Genomic DNA, 15,836 nt, shown 5'->3' on the forward strand with positions numbered 1-15,836 from the left:
ATGCGCTAGCAAATGGGTAGACTACCTTTTCATGATATCTTTTATTATTTCTTCCACAATTATGGTTGTGAAAAAGCTGCTGTTTGTTCCTCCAGCAATCAAAGACAAGCACTATTGCCAAGCATTGAGCAGAAAGACTACACAGTTATTCAATTTACCACAGCTGCTCATTTTGGCTGCGTAGTTGTTGCCGTTTTCTTTCTGTCGTTAATTTTCATTTTCTCTTTGTATCTTCATTTCTCTTTGTGGTCGTCCATCTACCTAGTTTCTCTTCCTTTTTTTTTCTTTCAAAGGATACCAACCTTGGTACTGTTTATTCTTTGGGGAGACAGAGCAGTAGGAAAGAAAAAAGGGAGTCACAGGAGAGAAAGTACTAGCGGGAGTCCATCCTGAGCCAGCAGAGACACATGTGGATCCAGACAAGCACCATCACTGGGCACTGCAGGTCTTTCATTGCAGCAAGGAAGAGGCTCACTCACGTTGTATTATTAAAGAATACACACTTAATGCATTCATGCACACACACTGATTTTATTGTGTATGTTTGCACCACACAATGGTGTACAATACATCGAATACATTGGAGCTGCTTTTGTTTCCTACAGAAACCAATGCATCCACAGCAGTTGGCCACATGGCTCCCATCTGGGCATCTTATTCATGCTACTCGCTCCTCTCCTCCGCTCTGCTCAGTCCACTTCAACAGACACTATTGCAACTAACGACTCGCTACGTGCCTCATGCTCCAGGAGGAGGAGGATCCTCTCCAGTAGCTCTTTTCCCCCACACTGGGTGCAGCTTTTGCCGGGGCTCCCCGGGCCTGTTTGGAGGCTGGCGCAGTCGGGCATGGCGGGGAATGGGAATGAAGGGATTATGATGAACTGTTAGCGTTCGCCCCACACAAAGACATGCACACACATTAAAAAGGAGCCTAGGCAAACCAAATTAGGCCACCAAATTGAGTTCTCCCTCTTTCCTTCCCTGCCTCTCCAGAGCCTTTGATGGCCTGCATCTCTGAGGCTCTGTCATCATCGGGGAGAGATGGGGGGGATGAAGGGCTTAGGGCCACTGAGTGCAGAGACAGGAGGAGAGAGGCCTCTCAGACTGAGACATACAGAAGAGGACATGACCTGTGGCAGATTAAAGCACAAGGTCATCATGAGAGGGACATTTAAAGCCCCCTCCAGTAACCTAACAAACACCCATTTCCAAACAAGCCATGTGAGAACATCATTGATTTATAAGGCAAAGTAGAAGTGCCAACTGATGGTAAAAACTGCACAAGTGAGCCTCATTTTGACTGGGATTTTGGCTGGAGATAGTTTATATCCCCTCCATCATTTTTTGAGATGGACTGTTTTCAGAGGATTTTAATGGGATGATTAGGTCACTGGAGGACACCTTTAAAAGTTCTTCCTGAGCTTCTGACCTGACCTGGATAACTGTGGGGCCCTTGGTGGACTTAGTGAGTGTTGGATACAGCTGTTGTGTCAAGCAGCTCTCCTCATCAGCAGTACAAACGCACTGCAAGGAAAAGAACAACAGCGAGAGTGGCAGAACTCTGGTAAACACACACAGTTAGACAACTTGTGTGACTAATTATCTCTCTTCCTTTCTCTCTCTCCCTCTCTCTCTGAGTATTTGGGTGTTTGTGTCTACTTATGTGCATGTGCAATGAATTTGGATGAAAAGAAATTGCTTGTACTCTGAATTCCTACACGTACTCATGTGATTAGCCGTTATCTTCAATTTATCTTACAATTCATACCTTTCTTTCTTTCTTTCTTTCTTTCTTTCTTTTTTACATCTACTGATGTTGCTAAGACCCCTGTAGGATTTTCAGGCATCCTTGCTGACCTGAAATGCCTGTGCTGGTAACCTGATCTTTGGCTGTGGTGATTTGGGAAATAAAAGTCTGCAGCTTTCACCTTTGGGGTATGTTTACAAGAAAATCTGACTTGCTTTTGCTGTTTAAACACATATTTAGCCACTGGTTTGTCTTGTGTTCCGCGGGTGTCAGCTAGAAAAGATGGATGCCAGCACCGCGGAAAGTAACGGACAGAAAGAGAGAGAGAGAGATTCTATTCCTAGAGCGGAAGGCAGCGAAGACAGCAAAGTCCTCAGCAGCCCCGTTAGAAGTGTCTGTCAACAGATCTGATGTAAGTGCAGTCATAATGTTTCAACTGGCTAAAATGCTGTTGAGATTTTTTCCTTTCAGAACTGCCACGGCTGAGTATTGTGTTGTGTTGAGCGATCTATCTGAAGTGTATTGTCTCTCTGTCAGGCTGACAGAGGAGGTGAATTCCTGCCCTTCATCACATAGTATTGCAGAACAGATACACATGTGGACACGTTTCTTTTTTTTTTTTCTTAAGTTTCTTCAATACAAAATACACATGAACCATGATATTTGTAAAAAATATACACACATATATAGTTAAATACACATTAAGATTAAGTACTGTGATATTGTAAAAGCATCAATCAAAAAGACATCATAAATACAGAACATAGTCATTCAAAGATAATTTCACCATTGCTATTCCCTCAGATGATCTACTGTAAAGCAGAAATTGTCTTAAATAAAATATTTAAAATCAAAATCCACATTCAGACAATGGGGGAGAGAGTTTTCACAAATATCATGGTTCATTTGTGTTTCGTATTGAAGTATATGTGTGGGCATTAATGCAGTTTTTACAGTAATGTATATATGTTCTGCAGATCTAAATGGGACTTAGTTGTTAGCCAATCAGATGATAACTTGGTAATGTCAGAGGTTAAGTAGCACAAGGGAAAAGAATGGTATATTGGTTTGTATACTTGCAATGTACTGTATAGTTTAGAGGATACTTCTAGATGACTGCATGCACGTAGACACTGTAGGAAAATGAGCACTCCCTCTGTACAGGCAGCAGTGAAATTAATTCCATAAATTAATTTGAATATGCTAATGTGTAATCCGTCGTACGTTTTGAGCCATACATGAGAGAGACTTGGGGTCGTTGTTTTTCAAATTAAATCCTTTGTCATTTAAATATGTTTTCTGCACCTTTGAATGAAGAGGGATATGTAGGTGGACGCAACATATTGTTTATTGTTTGTTGTTGTCTTTTCTCTCTGTTTTCTTTCCCATAAGCAGATGACATTAACCCCCACTAGCAGGCAGCCAGATCATCAACCTTATCATGTCAATGTGTGTGTGTGTGTGTGTGTGTGTGTGTGTGTGTGTGTGTGTGTGTGTGTGTGTGTGTATGTGTGTGTGTGTGTGTGTGTGTGTGTGTTTTCAATGTGTTTTTCCAGTATGTCCGACTGTGCTTGAATGTGCAACCTTCCTGTAAGCTCTTTAATAACAGAGGATCTATTAGCATCAGTAGGGGGTCTACAAATGCATGCATAATATAACACACACACACACACACATACACACAATCAGACACAGACACACACACACACACACACAGCTAGCCAAGAGTCAGTGGATGTAAGCCGTTGGATTAAAACAGTATCAAATCCTATGTCTCCAACACTGCAGGGGAGATGTAGGGGACAGACACAGTTATGTAATACAGAGAAATGCTGACCAAGAAGGTTAGCTCTGTGGGTGTGTGTTTGTGTGCGTCTTTGTCTGTTCGCACCTGTGTGCATGCATCTTAATATTTCTGCAGTATTTCATTTATTGGACACAATGCACATCAAAAAACTACGGCCTTATATCAGAAGAAAAGTTATTCTGTGGTCGTACAAGAGGAAATTTGAGGTTATATTTGGATGTACCTTTGCCTCAATGTACAGCAGTGTGCGCATGCAAATTTAATCAACCAGCTCTGTTCTCTTTTTATCTGCCTGAATGCTTTGATTCCCTACAGCAGTGCCATCTCCTGCCATTAGGATGTGCAGGAGGAACTCCCCCTGCAGGTTGGACCTTGAAACAACAGCAGAAGCATGATCGTTCCTCTCATTACTATTCAGGACATGCTGCACCTGCTGACTGGTTTGTGGTCATCAGGCTTGTTGTTTTCCCTAAGTTGTGCACATTATTTAATCCGTCGTCTCCAAAAGATTGGCGCTGTTGAGTGAGAAAGAGATGGAGAAGTCAAGCCAGAAGATGTCTGACCTTGACATTTAGCTTGTACTTGTGGAGTGGAACAATTGGCTCGGTGGGAAAAAAACCAAACAAATTGAGTTAAGTGGCTCTCCATGAGAATGTGATACAGATTCCACTTCAGTCTGGCCACCAGCCTGTTTGGATCCCATTACAAAGCTCTCTGCAAGAGAGAGACAGAGAGGAGGGGAGCGAGGAGAGGAGGGAGGAAGAAAGCGATGGAGCGTGGGAGGGAAAGAGGGAAGGAGAAAGGGATGGAGAGAGGCAGAGAAGAAAGGAGGGAGAATAAAGGGATGGAGGGCACAGGGAGAGAAGAGTGGAGGGAGGGGATGAAGTGAGGGAGAACGGGAGACAAGAAGTCAGGGAGAGTCTGGATATGATTTGTCTGAAACTTATACTTCAAAGTGTGTTTGATTGCGCCAGCCTGATTTATCTGTTATGGATAATATTTGAGCATGAATTAATAATGTGTATCTAATAACATGAATTCAATCTAAATATATTTCATTTCGACCTTATACCAGTAGACCTTTATTTATCATAAGGCCGCTTTTTCTTCCTTCCCTCCATCAGTTTCCTTCTCTCCTCCTGACCATCTTGTTAGTCAGCAACCACCCGGCTGCCTTATAAATGCAAAGCTCCGTAAGCCTCGGCAACATCTTCTCTTCCAGCCCTCTGTTCTAGTCAAAGGGAATTCCTGAGCGGTGCTGAGGCATGGCTTTGCAATCTCATCACCCACGCAGCCTCTCCGCCTCTCTGCCTCCCAGCTGTTTGGCACTTAAAGGCCCCAAATTATTCAGTTTTCATGGTTTTGTTTTCCAAATGTACCATTGTTCAGGATAAGAGTAATGTTCTCCATTTTGCAAATAAATGTGGTGTTGTTTAAAGGGTTATTTGTTGAATGAATTTGAAGATTAAGTCCTGACAGGCGGAACAGTCACAATACTGGACCCTGATTGGCCGGCAATATGAGCTCCTCTAATTCAAATGAGGGGGGTGGGGGGCGGAAGTTGGGTGGGTGGGGTGTAAAGGTGTTAGTGAGGGGAGCCAATCACGACTAAATCCAGTTGTGATGCGTTCCGGATCTGCCTGTAAAAAAAGGATGGAGTAGAATGGAACATACAACAACTTTAAATTGAACCACTCAAACCTCCATCATCTCCATTAAACATCTTTGATTACATACGTACATAGAGGAAAATCTGAATTCCTATAGTAGGGCCCCTTTAACCATATACATGAGATACACAGACACTGGCAGAGGTAAAGACATATGGTGTGTTCAGACTACGGGCTGCAAAGCAACAGGAACTCATTCATTTTCAGTGGAAGCCCGCAACACAAAGCTACTAACGCCAGAGTGTGAAATGCAGCAGCGTGTCGGGCATGCACAACTACAAACTGAAGTTGAATTGAAGTTCAACCTGTTTCCACGCTCTGATGATGCGGTGAAGCATGAACCAATCAGAGCAGAGGGAAGGTAGGGTAGGTATATGTACTTGATTCATTATTTTAATTAGTACAATTATTTGCCAAATAAGATGAAAACAAGACATGATATTATTAGTTGGTGATGAACGGTCAACGACAACCCGGGGAACACTCTCTGCTCTGCTGGCGACAGTGTAGCTTGGAACGCCAGACCGTTTTGTTGCTTTTGTAACCCGTAATCTGAACAAACCAATAGCCATACACACACTCACTCACACACACGTGCCTGGCAATGCTGGGCCCTGTTTTTGTGTACTTGATTTGCCAGCCAAGCGGAATAATCAACCAGTCTCTCTCCGGAGTTTGAGATCCACCATCTGGAAGAACAGGCAGGCTTTGGCCCTTTGTCAATCAGGGAAGCTCGGGCCTGGACACAGCGTAAACTGGACCACGCAGAACCCAGTCATTAGTCTGGGCCATATGGATGTCCCGGACCAGCTGGGAAACCCTGGCTCCACTGCAGGACTCGATGACATCTGCTGGGCATGGCATCCTCAAGATGCTAACCTTATTGGCCGGGCTTGGACAGCAGCAAATCACTTTATCAGTGCTTCAGTGTTTTAAACAAGTCACTTCTTAGGTTTACCTTTCCTCCTTTACTGATACTGTTACATCTTATTGCCTTTACTTTTTTGTGCTTAGTCTCCAGAACAATGCCTCTCTCTTCTCGCCGCCCTGCTCCTCATTTTTATTATCATATCAACCCGTCTGTTCAGCCTCTTTCCACTCCTCTCTCTCCACATTCCCATGTGATCTCTCTGCATGTTCCCACCTGGACCTATAATCCACTGCACGCACATTCAGCCTGTTCCCCTTGTCCTGATTTCAGACAATCCCCTCATCCTCTCACCTCACAAGTTGAATTTTCATCATCCATTATCACTACTTAACCAAGCCACCTTGGCACAATTCCCAGCCAAAGGTCACCTGTTGTTTGTTCCTCTCTTCAGTGTATTTACACCAGTGCAGTGGCAACAGTCCATGGATATTAAGCGATATGTAATGACGATATGATGATGATGATGATATTTGATGATGCAGACCATATTTTGTGATCCTTGCTGGGTAAAAGCGTGAAAAACTTGGTTGTTCTCTAGACCAGTGGGTACTGTATTGTAGAAGCAGCTCAAAAGTGTCATTTTTGAATGGCTGCTGTTTTATCTTGGTAGACCACTGAGGAGATACATATCACAATGCAAAATATCTTCAAATGACTGAGGTTTGGAATCTCGTCCTTTACATAAATGAACTAGGATGCTGACGGGGGCCGACAGCAAGGGTATATCCCCGAAATTCCCCAATCCTCGAAGGCCCCATTAAGTCAAATGTAATAAAAAGCCATTCAATAATCACACAATAACACTTCAGGGTTAATCTTCCCAATTATATTGACTGTATGTCCCAACTATTTTTATTTCGCCAAATAATAAAATGTTTCCTTCTGGGCTAATCTAAAGTTAATTATATTATTATTACTCCTAAACACTCCAAAATGAATGGATAGAATCCTCTAGGGATTGTCTCCCCAATAATAAAGGGTATGTACCTTAACTATTTATTTAACACTCAAAAATAAATGTAACTAATTAAATATAGGCGCTAGCGGCGATGGCTGGGTTCATGCCAGTACAGCAGCCAGAGCTGAAACGTGGAAGTTTGCATTAAGATTACTGTCAGTTTTGTCATATTTGTCATATATTGCCCAAGGCTATTAAGTTCTGATACTGAAGAATGTAATAGCAAGTTAAAAGGTGTCAATATCTAACTTTGTATTGGCTTTACTGTGTTTAGCTGTACACTCAAAATTCTGCTGTTGGGCAAAATCTGGTCGGATCTGTATGGAAATTGGTGTGCATGTTCCACATAAAGGTTGGAACATGATTACAAAGTTTCATAGTGATTGGTGAAATTCTGTTTGAGTTATATGCCAAAATGTCATAGGCCATGCCCACTTTCACTAATGACAACCAAACTTCAGATTTTGACTAGGACATGGTCCTAGAGCACGTGTAGCGAATTTCACCTATTGGATTAGGAGATACAGTTTTCTGGCCTTTGTGGCGCCCCGTATTGGTCAATATTTGAATGGCTTTGCACACATGTTCATTCATTATATGTGAACAGGTGTATAGGCTCATCCTGATTGGCTGAGCATATGGATGCAAATTCCGCGCTGAGGCGACTAGAGGAGTGGCTAAGCCAATAGAGCCCTGTTAGAGGGCAAAGCCTGTGTGAAATAGAACTTAAAAACTGAAAACTCCAATCAACAGGCTTACTTGGAGTATGGTGTTCAAGGAGTATGTCCAGTACTTCATATGGCTTATTCACTGCATCAGTGTTCCATATAGTATATGACTTTAATCCAAGCAACCTAATTAGATTAGTAAAACAAGTAATTGTACAGTAGTTGTCACAGGTTTAGGATTGTAATAGCCCATGTTTAGAGGCATAAGTCCAAGTTAACAAGGCTAGACTTTCTAACACACAGACACACACACACACACACACATACACCACACAAAGACACAAATGCAAACATGCATTTACACATGTACTGGCACACACAGATGCCACACAGATAACACCAGATATCACCCTACCACATGATACACCCCACCCCACCCCTCCTACCAATCGCACATTAGTACAAAGTGTCAAAGGGCACAAAGTTAAACAGATACACAGAGAGTACACTAGTCGTTTTTAACCTAAGTGTATTTGACTTCATAGATTGCCTGGTTAAAATGTACTGGCAGCAAAACACGATTTATTTGATAGAGTGACCTCCAACCCAAAAGCAGATGCGGCTTTCCCACAGTCTTTGCTAGAAGATCTAATACAAAATGATGGCAAATTCTCACGCATTCTTTCTTTGTGCTCATTGGGTAGACTTAAAGAGGGAGGAGAGCCTCTCCCTCTTCATATCTTACCAAACACTGCAAAATTTGTGACGAGGTGAGATTTCAGAATGAGGGGTGCTGTAGCTCTGCTGGTGTTCAGTCTGTTGAGTCTGTCTGGGGCATGGGCTCAGGCAGAGAGTGGAAAGGTCAAAGAAAGCGCAGTTGAGGGAAAATGGTTCAGGCCGATGTACAAACAGACAAATGGGCAGACCAACACCACCCCTGATATCTGGGCTGAGCTGAAGGAGTTGAGGAACATGGTAATGGAGCAGAAGGTGGAGCTGACTGTCACCAAGACTGAACTGCAGTGCCAGAAAGACAAAGTTGCTGATCTGCAGGGAGAGAATGCAGGTAAAAGACTTGGCTTAAAAGACAACCATGTCGTATTGGGTGAACGTGCTTAGTGCTTACCATGTTTCATTTGATTCACTCAGTTCGCACTTTAAAACTAGTTGGGTACATGATAAAAAGCTTGACAGGGAGAAACCCCAAAATCCCCCCTCAAAGATTAGGCATAAAAGAGGAATTTGGCAATCAAAGGACAAACCGTGATGTTTCTCCAGTAGAACAGACGTTACATTTTACTTTACCATAAACCGATACCTCAACCATATAGTAAGCATCAAAAAAAAATTATTGGAGGTTGCTAGTGATGGAAATTTAAAATAAAATATTTTTTTCTTTCGCTCTTTCCAGTGGTGACTGTTAAAGGGTTAAATGTCACATGCATTGTCAGACCTTGTGTTTAGGTGTGCTCCGTTTCTAACTCAGTGTCACCATAGTAACAGGAAGTCATCTTTTCTTCAACAAGATTAAAAAAGAAATTGTGATATTGAGTAGGTTAGCTTGCCTTGTGTTACCTCAGAGTTGTCATGACCAATGTTGACTGGGAATAAAAAAAATTTAAAAAAAACAGCACCTGAAGACAGATATGTGATAGTGTAAATGAGGTGGATAATCAATATAAATATTCCATCCAATAAGTTCATATAATCAGCTAACTTGTACTTGCAGCCCTGGCTTCCAGAGTGACAACCAGTGAGAAGGAGGTGGAGAAGCAGAAAGTGGAAGTTACAGGTCTTAAAGAGGAGCTGAGCCTCACTAAGACTGAACTGCAGCTCCAGATGAACAAGATGGAGAAGATGGAGACAGAGAATGCAGGTAACAGTCAGCTAAAACAGAAGATTTATTTGAAAATCATTTCAAATGATCATACTTGAATTAACTTTTGTTTTTTACATATTCACGAGCCTGAATAGTAAGCCTATCCTCAACGAGAGATTCCTGAAGTAACTCAACTCTGGGAATCAACTTCTTCTTAGCGTTAAATCAATTTTTTTATCTGGACTGACTATTTTGACATTTCTTTTTCCTCCATATTAGCCCTTAACGCCAGAGTGACAGCCTGTGAGAGTGGAAATGCAGGTAAAGACTTAACCAGAATTACCCTGCTTTTTTAACATATTAATATCAGGTTAATGGTTAATGACAGAGAAAATCTGCCATTATGTTAAGGTTTCCATATACAGTACCAGTCTATTGTCCTATGGCGTGTGAGTCACACAGTACATGCATGGACAAAAGCCAGAAAATGCATATGAATAATTGTACTTTGGATAGTATGGTTACCCTATAGCACTGACATTTTGACGACTAATCATATTTGACTAGGGTTTGACATCACAGAAACAGCCCATTTTTACCAGAGAAGCCATTTGATTGTCAGAAAGCTCTTTAGCTAGGTAGCCGGATAATAGTTTGGCATGCAAGTTATTCAAATCTTTGTACATTACTTGATCAGCTGTGTGAGCTGTGTTCAGAATTTTTGCTTATATTAAGTACACTTAATTTCTATTTACATTTCTATGTAAAGTCCTTTACACCTGGTATGAAAATGTGATTAGCATCTGGATACACTATCTGGATAATGAACAATCCGAACACACTCTTGCCTGTAAACATGTTACTTATACCTGGTATTTATATGGGTCCTTGTTGTGATCGGATATCATTTTTCGCAAGTACGATGCAAAGCAGGTGAGTAGCTGGAGAGACAGCAAGTCTGTCTGTTGTCAACAAAAACAAACAAGGCAGCTGTAGGGTCACCAGAGGTCATGTTACTGTACAGCCTCGAATTACTTCTCCTTTGCTGCAGAAGGAGTCGTCTTCTACAGCTCTCTAGCAGGAAAGTTTTACTTTTATTTGGCATTGCAGCCAGCTCCTCGCCGTTCTTGCTTTGCTATCTGCTGCTTTACATTTTCATATGTTGGTCAATTTCTATAGCAACTGTCCAGTGTCATCCCACACTGCTATCAAACATTGAGTTTCTTGTTTGGGAGGCGGGAGGAGAATTGTCCATTTTTGGTACGCTAGGCTGGCAGAGCCTGTGTGATAACATTTCTACCCACAGTTTCTGCCAAGTGTAAATTGGGTCCCTCTTCCCTAACTAAGATATCTCCCTATGGTAGAGCCAAACTGCCCTCTGAGGCACAGCATTTCTTGATTATCTAATGCTCTGTCTTAAACATCTTTTATAATTTTTATGTAATCCATACAAGTACCGAATGAGTACAGTGACAGAATTGACACGGCCTGGGTCAAATATTTTATATTTACTCTGAATATACATGATCTATACTGTAAAATTTGTAGATGCTAATTAGGAGACTTAAGGCTCAGTTATGAAAAGATTAATTTGTTAACATTGTCCAAAAGAGGTCTTGTGACATACAACCGTGATGCCTTCTGTATTCACAGCTTTGCAAGCCAGACTTAGTGCCAGTGAGAAAGAGGTGGAAGAGCTGAAGCGAGAGAATGCAGGTAACTTTAAAAAATGTATAGCAATTGTTCTTGTCTAGAACATGGCCATATGTCGCTCAGGTATGATATCTAACATTTGTAATACATTTTGATATAATGCTTTGTCATTGTTTTTGTATTTTTCCCACATTCAAAGCTCTTTAGTTACATAAGTTACATAATTAATATCCCCGAAATGAGTTTCGGGGATATTATGGATTCACCCCACCCGCCGCCGCGTCCACCATCTCCGCCATCTCACAATTTTTATAATAATCTTCTCAAATTTGGTATGGACATTGATGATCCCTAGAGGAAGAACTCTATTGATTTTGATATGTTTATGATTATAATAACTATTATTAATTAACTGATTCAATTAATCTCCATGCTATTTGGACCCATATCTCACCAATGGTGCATTATATTGTATTGAAATTTGTCAAGAAAGTTGTTAAGGAAATTATGGAGATTTGTATGAAGTTTGCACTTTCTGTGATTATTATTAATAAATTAATAAATTAATTTTTGTACTGGTATTTTTTTTTATTATTATTGTTTTTCTCTTTGGGCTCAATTTCCCATGAGATGGTAAATGCTAGAGCCATGAAACTTTGCACCATGGTCTAGTATGGCTTCAATTAGACCCACAAGAAATATGACTCCCATCGGCCTGATGGTGGCGCTATAATTAAAGGTCAAAAATAAAAAGTTTAAAGTGCTGTATCTCCCACACCGTTTGTCCGATTTACATGAAACTTGGTATACTTGTCCACCTAACCGTCCCCTACAAATTTGCCATAAGGACCCTCAAGGGGGTTGCTGGAAAATTTTTGAGATATTTGAGAAATCTTTAATTATTAAATATGAATATAAACATTTTTAACATCTCCTCCTACACCGTTTGACCGATTACTACCAAAATTGGTCAGTAGCATCTATGGTCCATACGCTCTTTAAATTTTGTTCATAGATTGTTGATATCTACTGTAGTTTTGAAGATATTAACTCTTAAAGTTGGGAAGGAGGTGTGGCCTATAAGCTAAATTGTTATAACTTTGTGATAGATGGTCCAATCATCATGAAACTTGGACAACATGTTCACATATAATAAATGAACATGTGTGCAAAGCCATTCAAATATTGACCAATAGCGGGCACCACAAAGGCCAGAAAACTGTATCTCCTAATCCAATAGGTGAAATTCGGTACACATGCTCAAGGACCATGTCCTAGTCAAAATCTGAAGTTTGGTCATCATTAGTGAAAGTGGGCATGGCCTATGACATTTTGGCTTATAACTCAAACAGAATTTCACCAATTGCTATAAAATTTGCTTGCATGATTTTGCCCAACAGCAGCATTTTGAGTGTACAGCTAACCACAGTAAAGCCAATACGAAGTTGGATATTGACACCTTTAAACTTGCTATTACATTCTTCAGTATCAGAACTTGATAGCTTGGGGCCTGATGGCTCAACAGCCTAATATGACAAAACTGACAGTGATCTTAATGTAAACTTCCACGTTTCAGCTCTGGCTGCTGTACTGGCATGAACCCAGCCATCGCCGCTAGCGGCTATATTTAATTAGTTACATTTATTATTGAGTTAAAAATAATGTTAAAAAAATAGTTAAGGTATATACCCTTTATTATTGGGGAGACAATCCCTAGAGGATTATAACCATTCATTTTGGAGTGTTTAGGAGTAATAATAATATAATTAATTTTAGATTAGCCCAGAAGGAAAAATAGTTGGGGCATACAACCAATATAATTGGGAAGATTAACCCTGGAGTGTTATTGTGTGATTATTGAATGGCTTTTTATTACATTTGACTTAATGGGGCCTTCGAGGATTGGGGAATTTCGGGGATATACCCTTGCTGTCGGCCCCCGACAGCATCCTAGTTCATTACTGTCAAGCAGCAGTGAGAGTGATTTGACTTGCTATGCTCACATAATACACGGTTGAATATATGATGGCTGACTTCAAAGGATGCAGCTTAATTTTATATCAGTCTACAATTTATTGTATGTTTTGCACTGTTCGTTTACACTGTATGCAAGTTCCACTGGTTGGACCATGTCCTAGTCAAAATCTTGACTAGGACATGGTCCAATCTTGACTTGGACCATGTCCTAGTCAAGATTTTGACTCTGCACCACTGTCACACAAATCCCTGTTCCTTAACTGTATTTGGCACTTAAAATAAGTCTGACTTAGATAAATGACTTGAGCATGAGTCTTGCAAATAGGTCAATGTCCATTCTAAGAAAATGATGGATTGTGTTTGAATAACTGCATTTTTCCTGCTTTTATTTTACTCCAAAATACTTACTTACATACCCATAGCATACATACTCAGTTTTATGAATATACAACAAAATGCAGTTTAATATGAACTGTTCAAGATTTTGATTTGTTTTTGTTTTTGTTTACAGATAGACCTAAGGTGGCTTTCTCTGCAGGTCTAACTGATGCAGGACAAATAGGACCCTTAAATACTGAAACCACATTGATCTACAGTAAAGTCATCACCAACATTGGTCAGGCCTACAACCCAAATACAGGTACTGTCCACACATTTACACATACTGAATGCAACGCTCCTCAGGATATCCTTAGTAGCACTGACCTCCTCTGGATTTTCTCCTCAGGCATCTTCACAGCCCCGGTCAGAGGAGTCTACTACTTCAGATTCACTGCTTTTGAGACCCGTAATCCACAGTGGCTGGGTGTATACCTTTACCACAATGATCATTCAGTTTTGTTTGTTTCTGAGGTAGCTAAAGGTCATGTATCCATATCTAGTGCTCTCACCCTAGAACTGGGAGAGGGGGATGTGGTCTACATGAGTCTTTACGCAAACTATGGCATCTATGATGATGTTTATAATCGCACAACCTTCAGTGGCTTCCTGCTCTTCCCTTTGTGAGGGGAGCAGCTGTGCTGCCTGTGATTTAAAATAATTCATAACATGCTGCTATAACAATTTAGATGTATATTGACCATCTGCAGCTTTCAATAAAGGAAATTGCTAACACTAATATCTGTTTTCAATTCAATGGCATTGTGGTACTACTGGCACATTTTGATAGCCCAGCCACCTGTCTGAAACTAGGATGGGTATATCCCCGAAATTCCCCAATCCTTGAAGGCCCCATTAAGTCAAAAGTAATAAAAAGCCATTCAATTCATTCCCCAATAATAAAGGGTATGTACCTTAACTATTTTTTTAATGTTCAATAATAAATTTAACTACTAATTAAATATAGCCGATGGGTTCATGCCAGTACAGCAGCCCAAGCTGAAACGTAGAAGTTTACATTAAGATCACTGTCAGTTTTGTCATATTAGGCTGTTGAGCCATCAGGCCCCAAGCTATCAAGTTCTGATACTGAACAATGTAATAGCAAGTTACAAGGTGTCAATATCCAACTTCGTATTGGCTTTACTGTGTTTAACTTTCACTAATGACAACCAAACTTCAGATTTTGACTAGGACATGGTCCTAGAGCACGTGTAGCGAATTTCGTGCAATTTCACCTATTGGATTAGGAGATACAGTTTTCTGGCCTTTGTGGCGCCCCCTATTGGTCAATATTTGAATGGCTTTGCACACATGTTCATTTATTATATGTGAACATGTTGTCCAAGTTTCATGATGATTGGACCATCTATCACAAAGTTATAACAATTTAGCTTATAGGCCACACCTCCTTCACAACTTTAAGAGTTAATATCTTCAAAACTACAGTAGATATCAACAATCTATCAACCCAATTTAAAGAGTGTAGGACCACTACTGACCAACTACTACTACTGCTACTGACCAATTTTGGTGGTAATCATCAAACGGTGTAGGAGGAGATGTTAAAAATGTGTTTTTCAAATAATTCAAAATATCTCAAAAATTTTCCAGGCGGACCTTGAGGCTCCTTTGGCAAATTTGTAGAATACGTTTAGGTGGGCATGTGTACCAAGTTTCATGTAAATCGGACAAACGGTGTGGGAGATGCAGCCCCGAAACTTATTTCAGGGATATAAATATGCTATTGTATTTTTGAGGTAGAAGATGTTCTCTCTCTCTCTCTCTCTACCTCTACCTCCAGAGATTCCCTTGGCTCCAGCAAATTATCAGTCAAGTGATGACACTCATAAAGCCTTGACAGGCAGCATGTGCTCTGCCGAGATTGTATCGATCTACCGGCCATTCACAAGAGAGTAAATGTTTTAATAACCCTGTGCTCAGTGTCATGCTTTACGATAATGGCAGAGCTCACACCGGGAACGAGAAGTCTCATCATGGCCGTGTCGCAGGAGGCTCGTAGCTTATTTGTTTACTTCCAGCAAGTGTCTCAAGACTCACCTCCAACCTATGTGCTGTATGTATGGAATTCAGTGTTCATCTTAGTTAATTCAAAATTCAAATCAAAATTGCAATTTACTTAATAAATAAATACACCTACAATAATTTCTTTATAGACTGGATGTAAGAACCCTTTAATGACAAATGATTGTTTTTTTGTTTTTTTG

General features: G+C 40.6%; 1 protein-coding gene across 1 annotated transcript; it reads left to right on the top strand.

The window, feature by feature from the left end:
- The first annotated feature begins 8,564 nt into the window (after positions 1-8,564).
- Positions 8,565-14,235, top strand: LOC139907852 (uncharacterized). Its single transcript, XM_071894354.2, has 6 exons — positions 8,565-8,847; positions 9,511-9,657; positions 9,880-9,921; positions 11,254-11,316; positions 13,742-13,870; positions 13,958-14,235. The coding sequence occupies exons 1-6, from the start codon at positions 8,565-8,567 to the stop codon at positions 14,233-14,235; spliced, it is 942 nt and encodes a 313-aa protein (XP_071750455.2).
- Positions 14,236-15,836: the final 1,601 nt, after the last annotated feature.

The sequence above is a fragment of the Centroberyx gerrardi genome, chromosome 7 (assembly GCF_048128805.1).
Source record: "Centroberyx gerrardi isolate f3 chromosome 7, fCenGer3.hap1.cur.20231027, whole genome shotgun sequence".
In the NCBI taxonomy this organism is placed as follows: Eukaryota; Metazoa; Chordata; class Actinopteri; order Beryciformes; family Berycidae; genus Centroberyx; species Centroberyx gerrardi.

What these genes read in the sequence shown, in the direction of transcription:
- LOC139907852 (XM_071894354.2), top strand. Translation starts at nt 8,565, where the DNA reads ATGAGGGGTGCTGTAGCTCTGCTGGTGTTCAGTCTGTTGAGTCTGTCT. An exon ending in CTGTGAGAGTGGAAATGCAG is followed by an intron (nt 9,922 to 11,253) that starts GTAAAGACTTAA and finishes CTGTATTCACAG; the next exon opens with CTTTGCAAGCCAGACTTAGT. An exon ending in GGCCTACAACCCAAATACAG is followed by an intron (nt 13,871 to 13,957) that starts GTACTGTCCACA and finishes TTTTCTCCTCAG; the next exon opens with GCATCTTCACAGCCCCGGTC.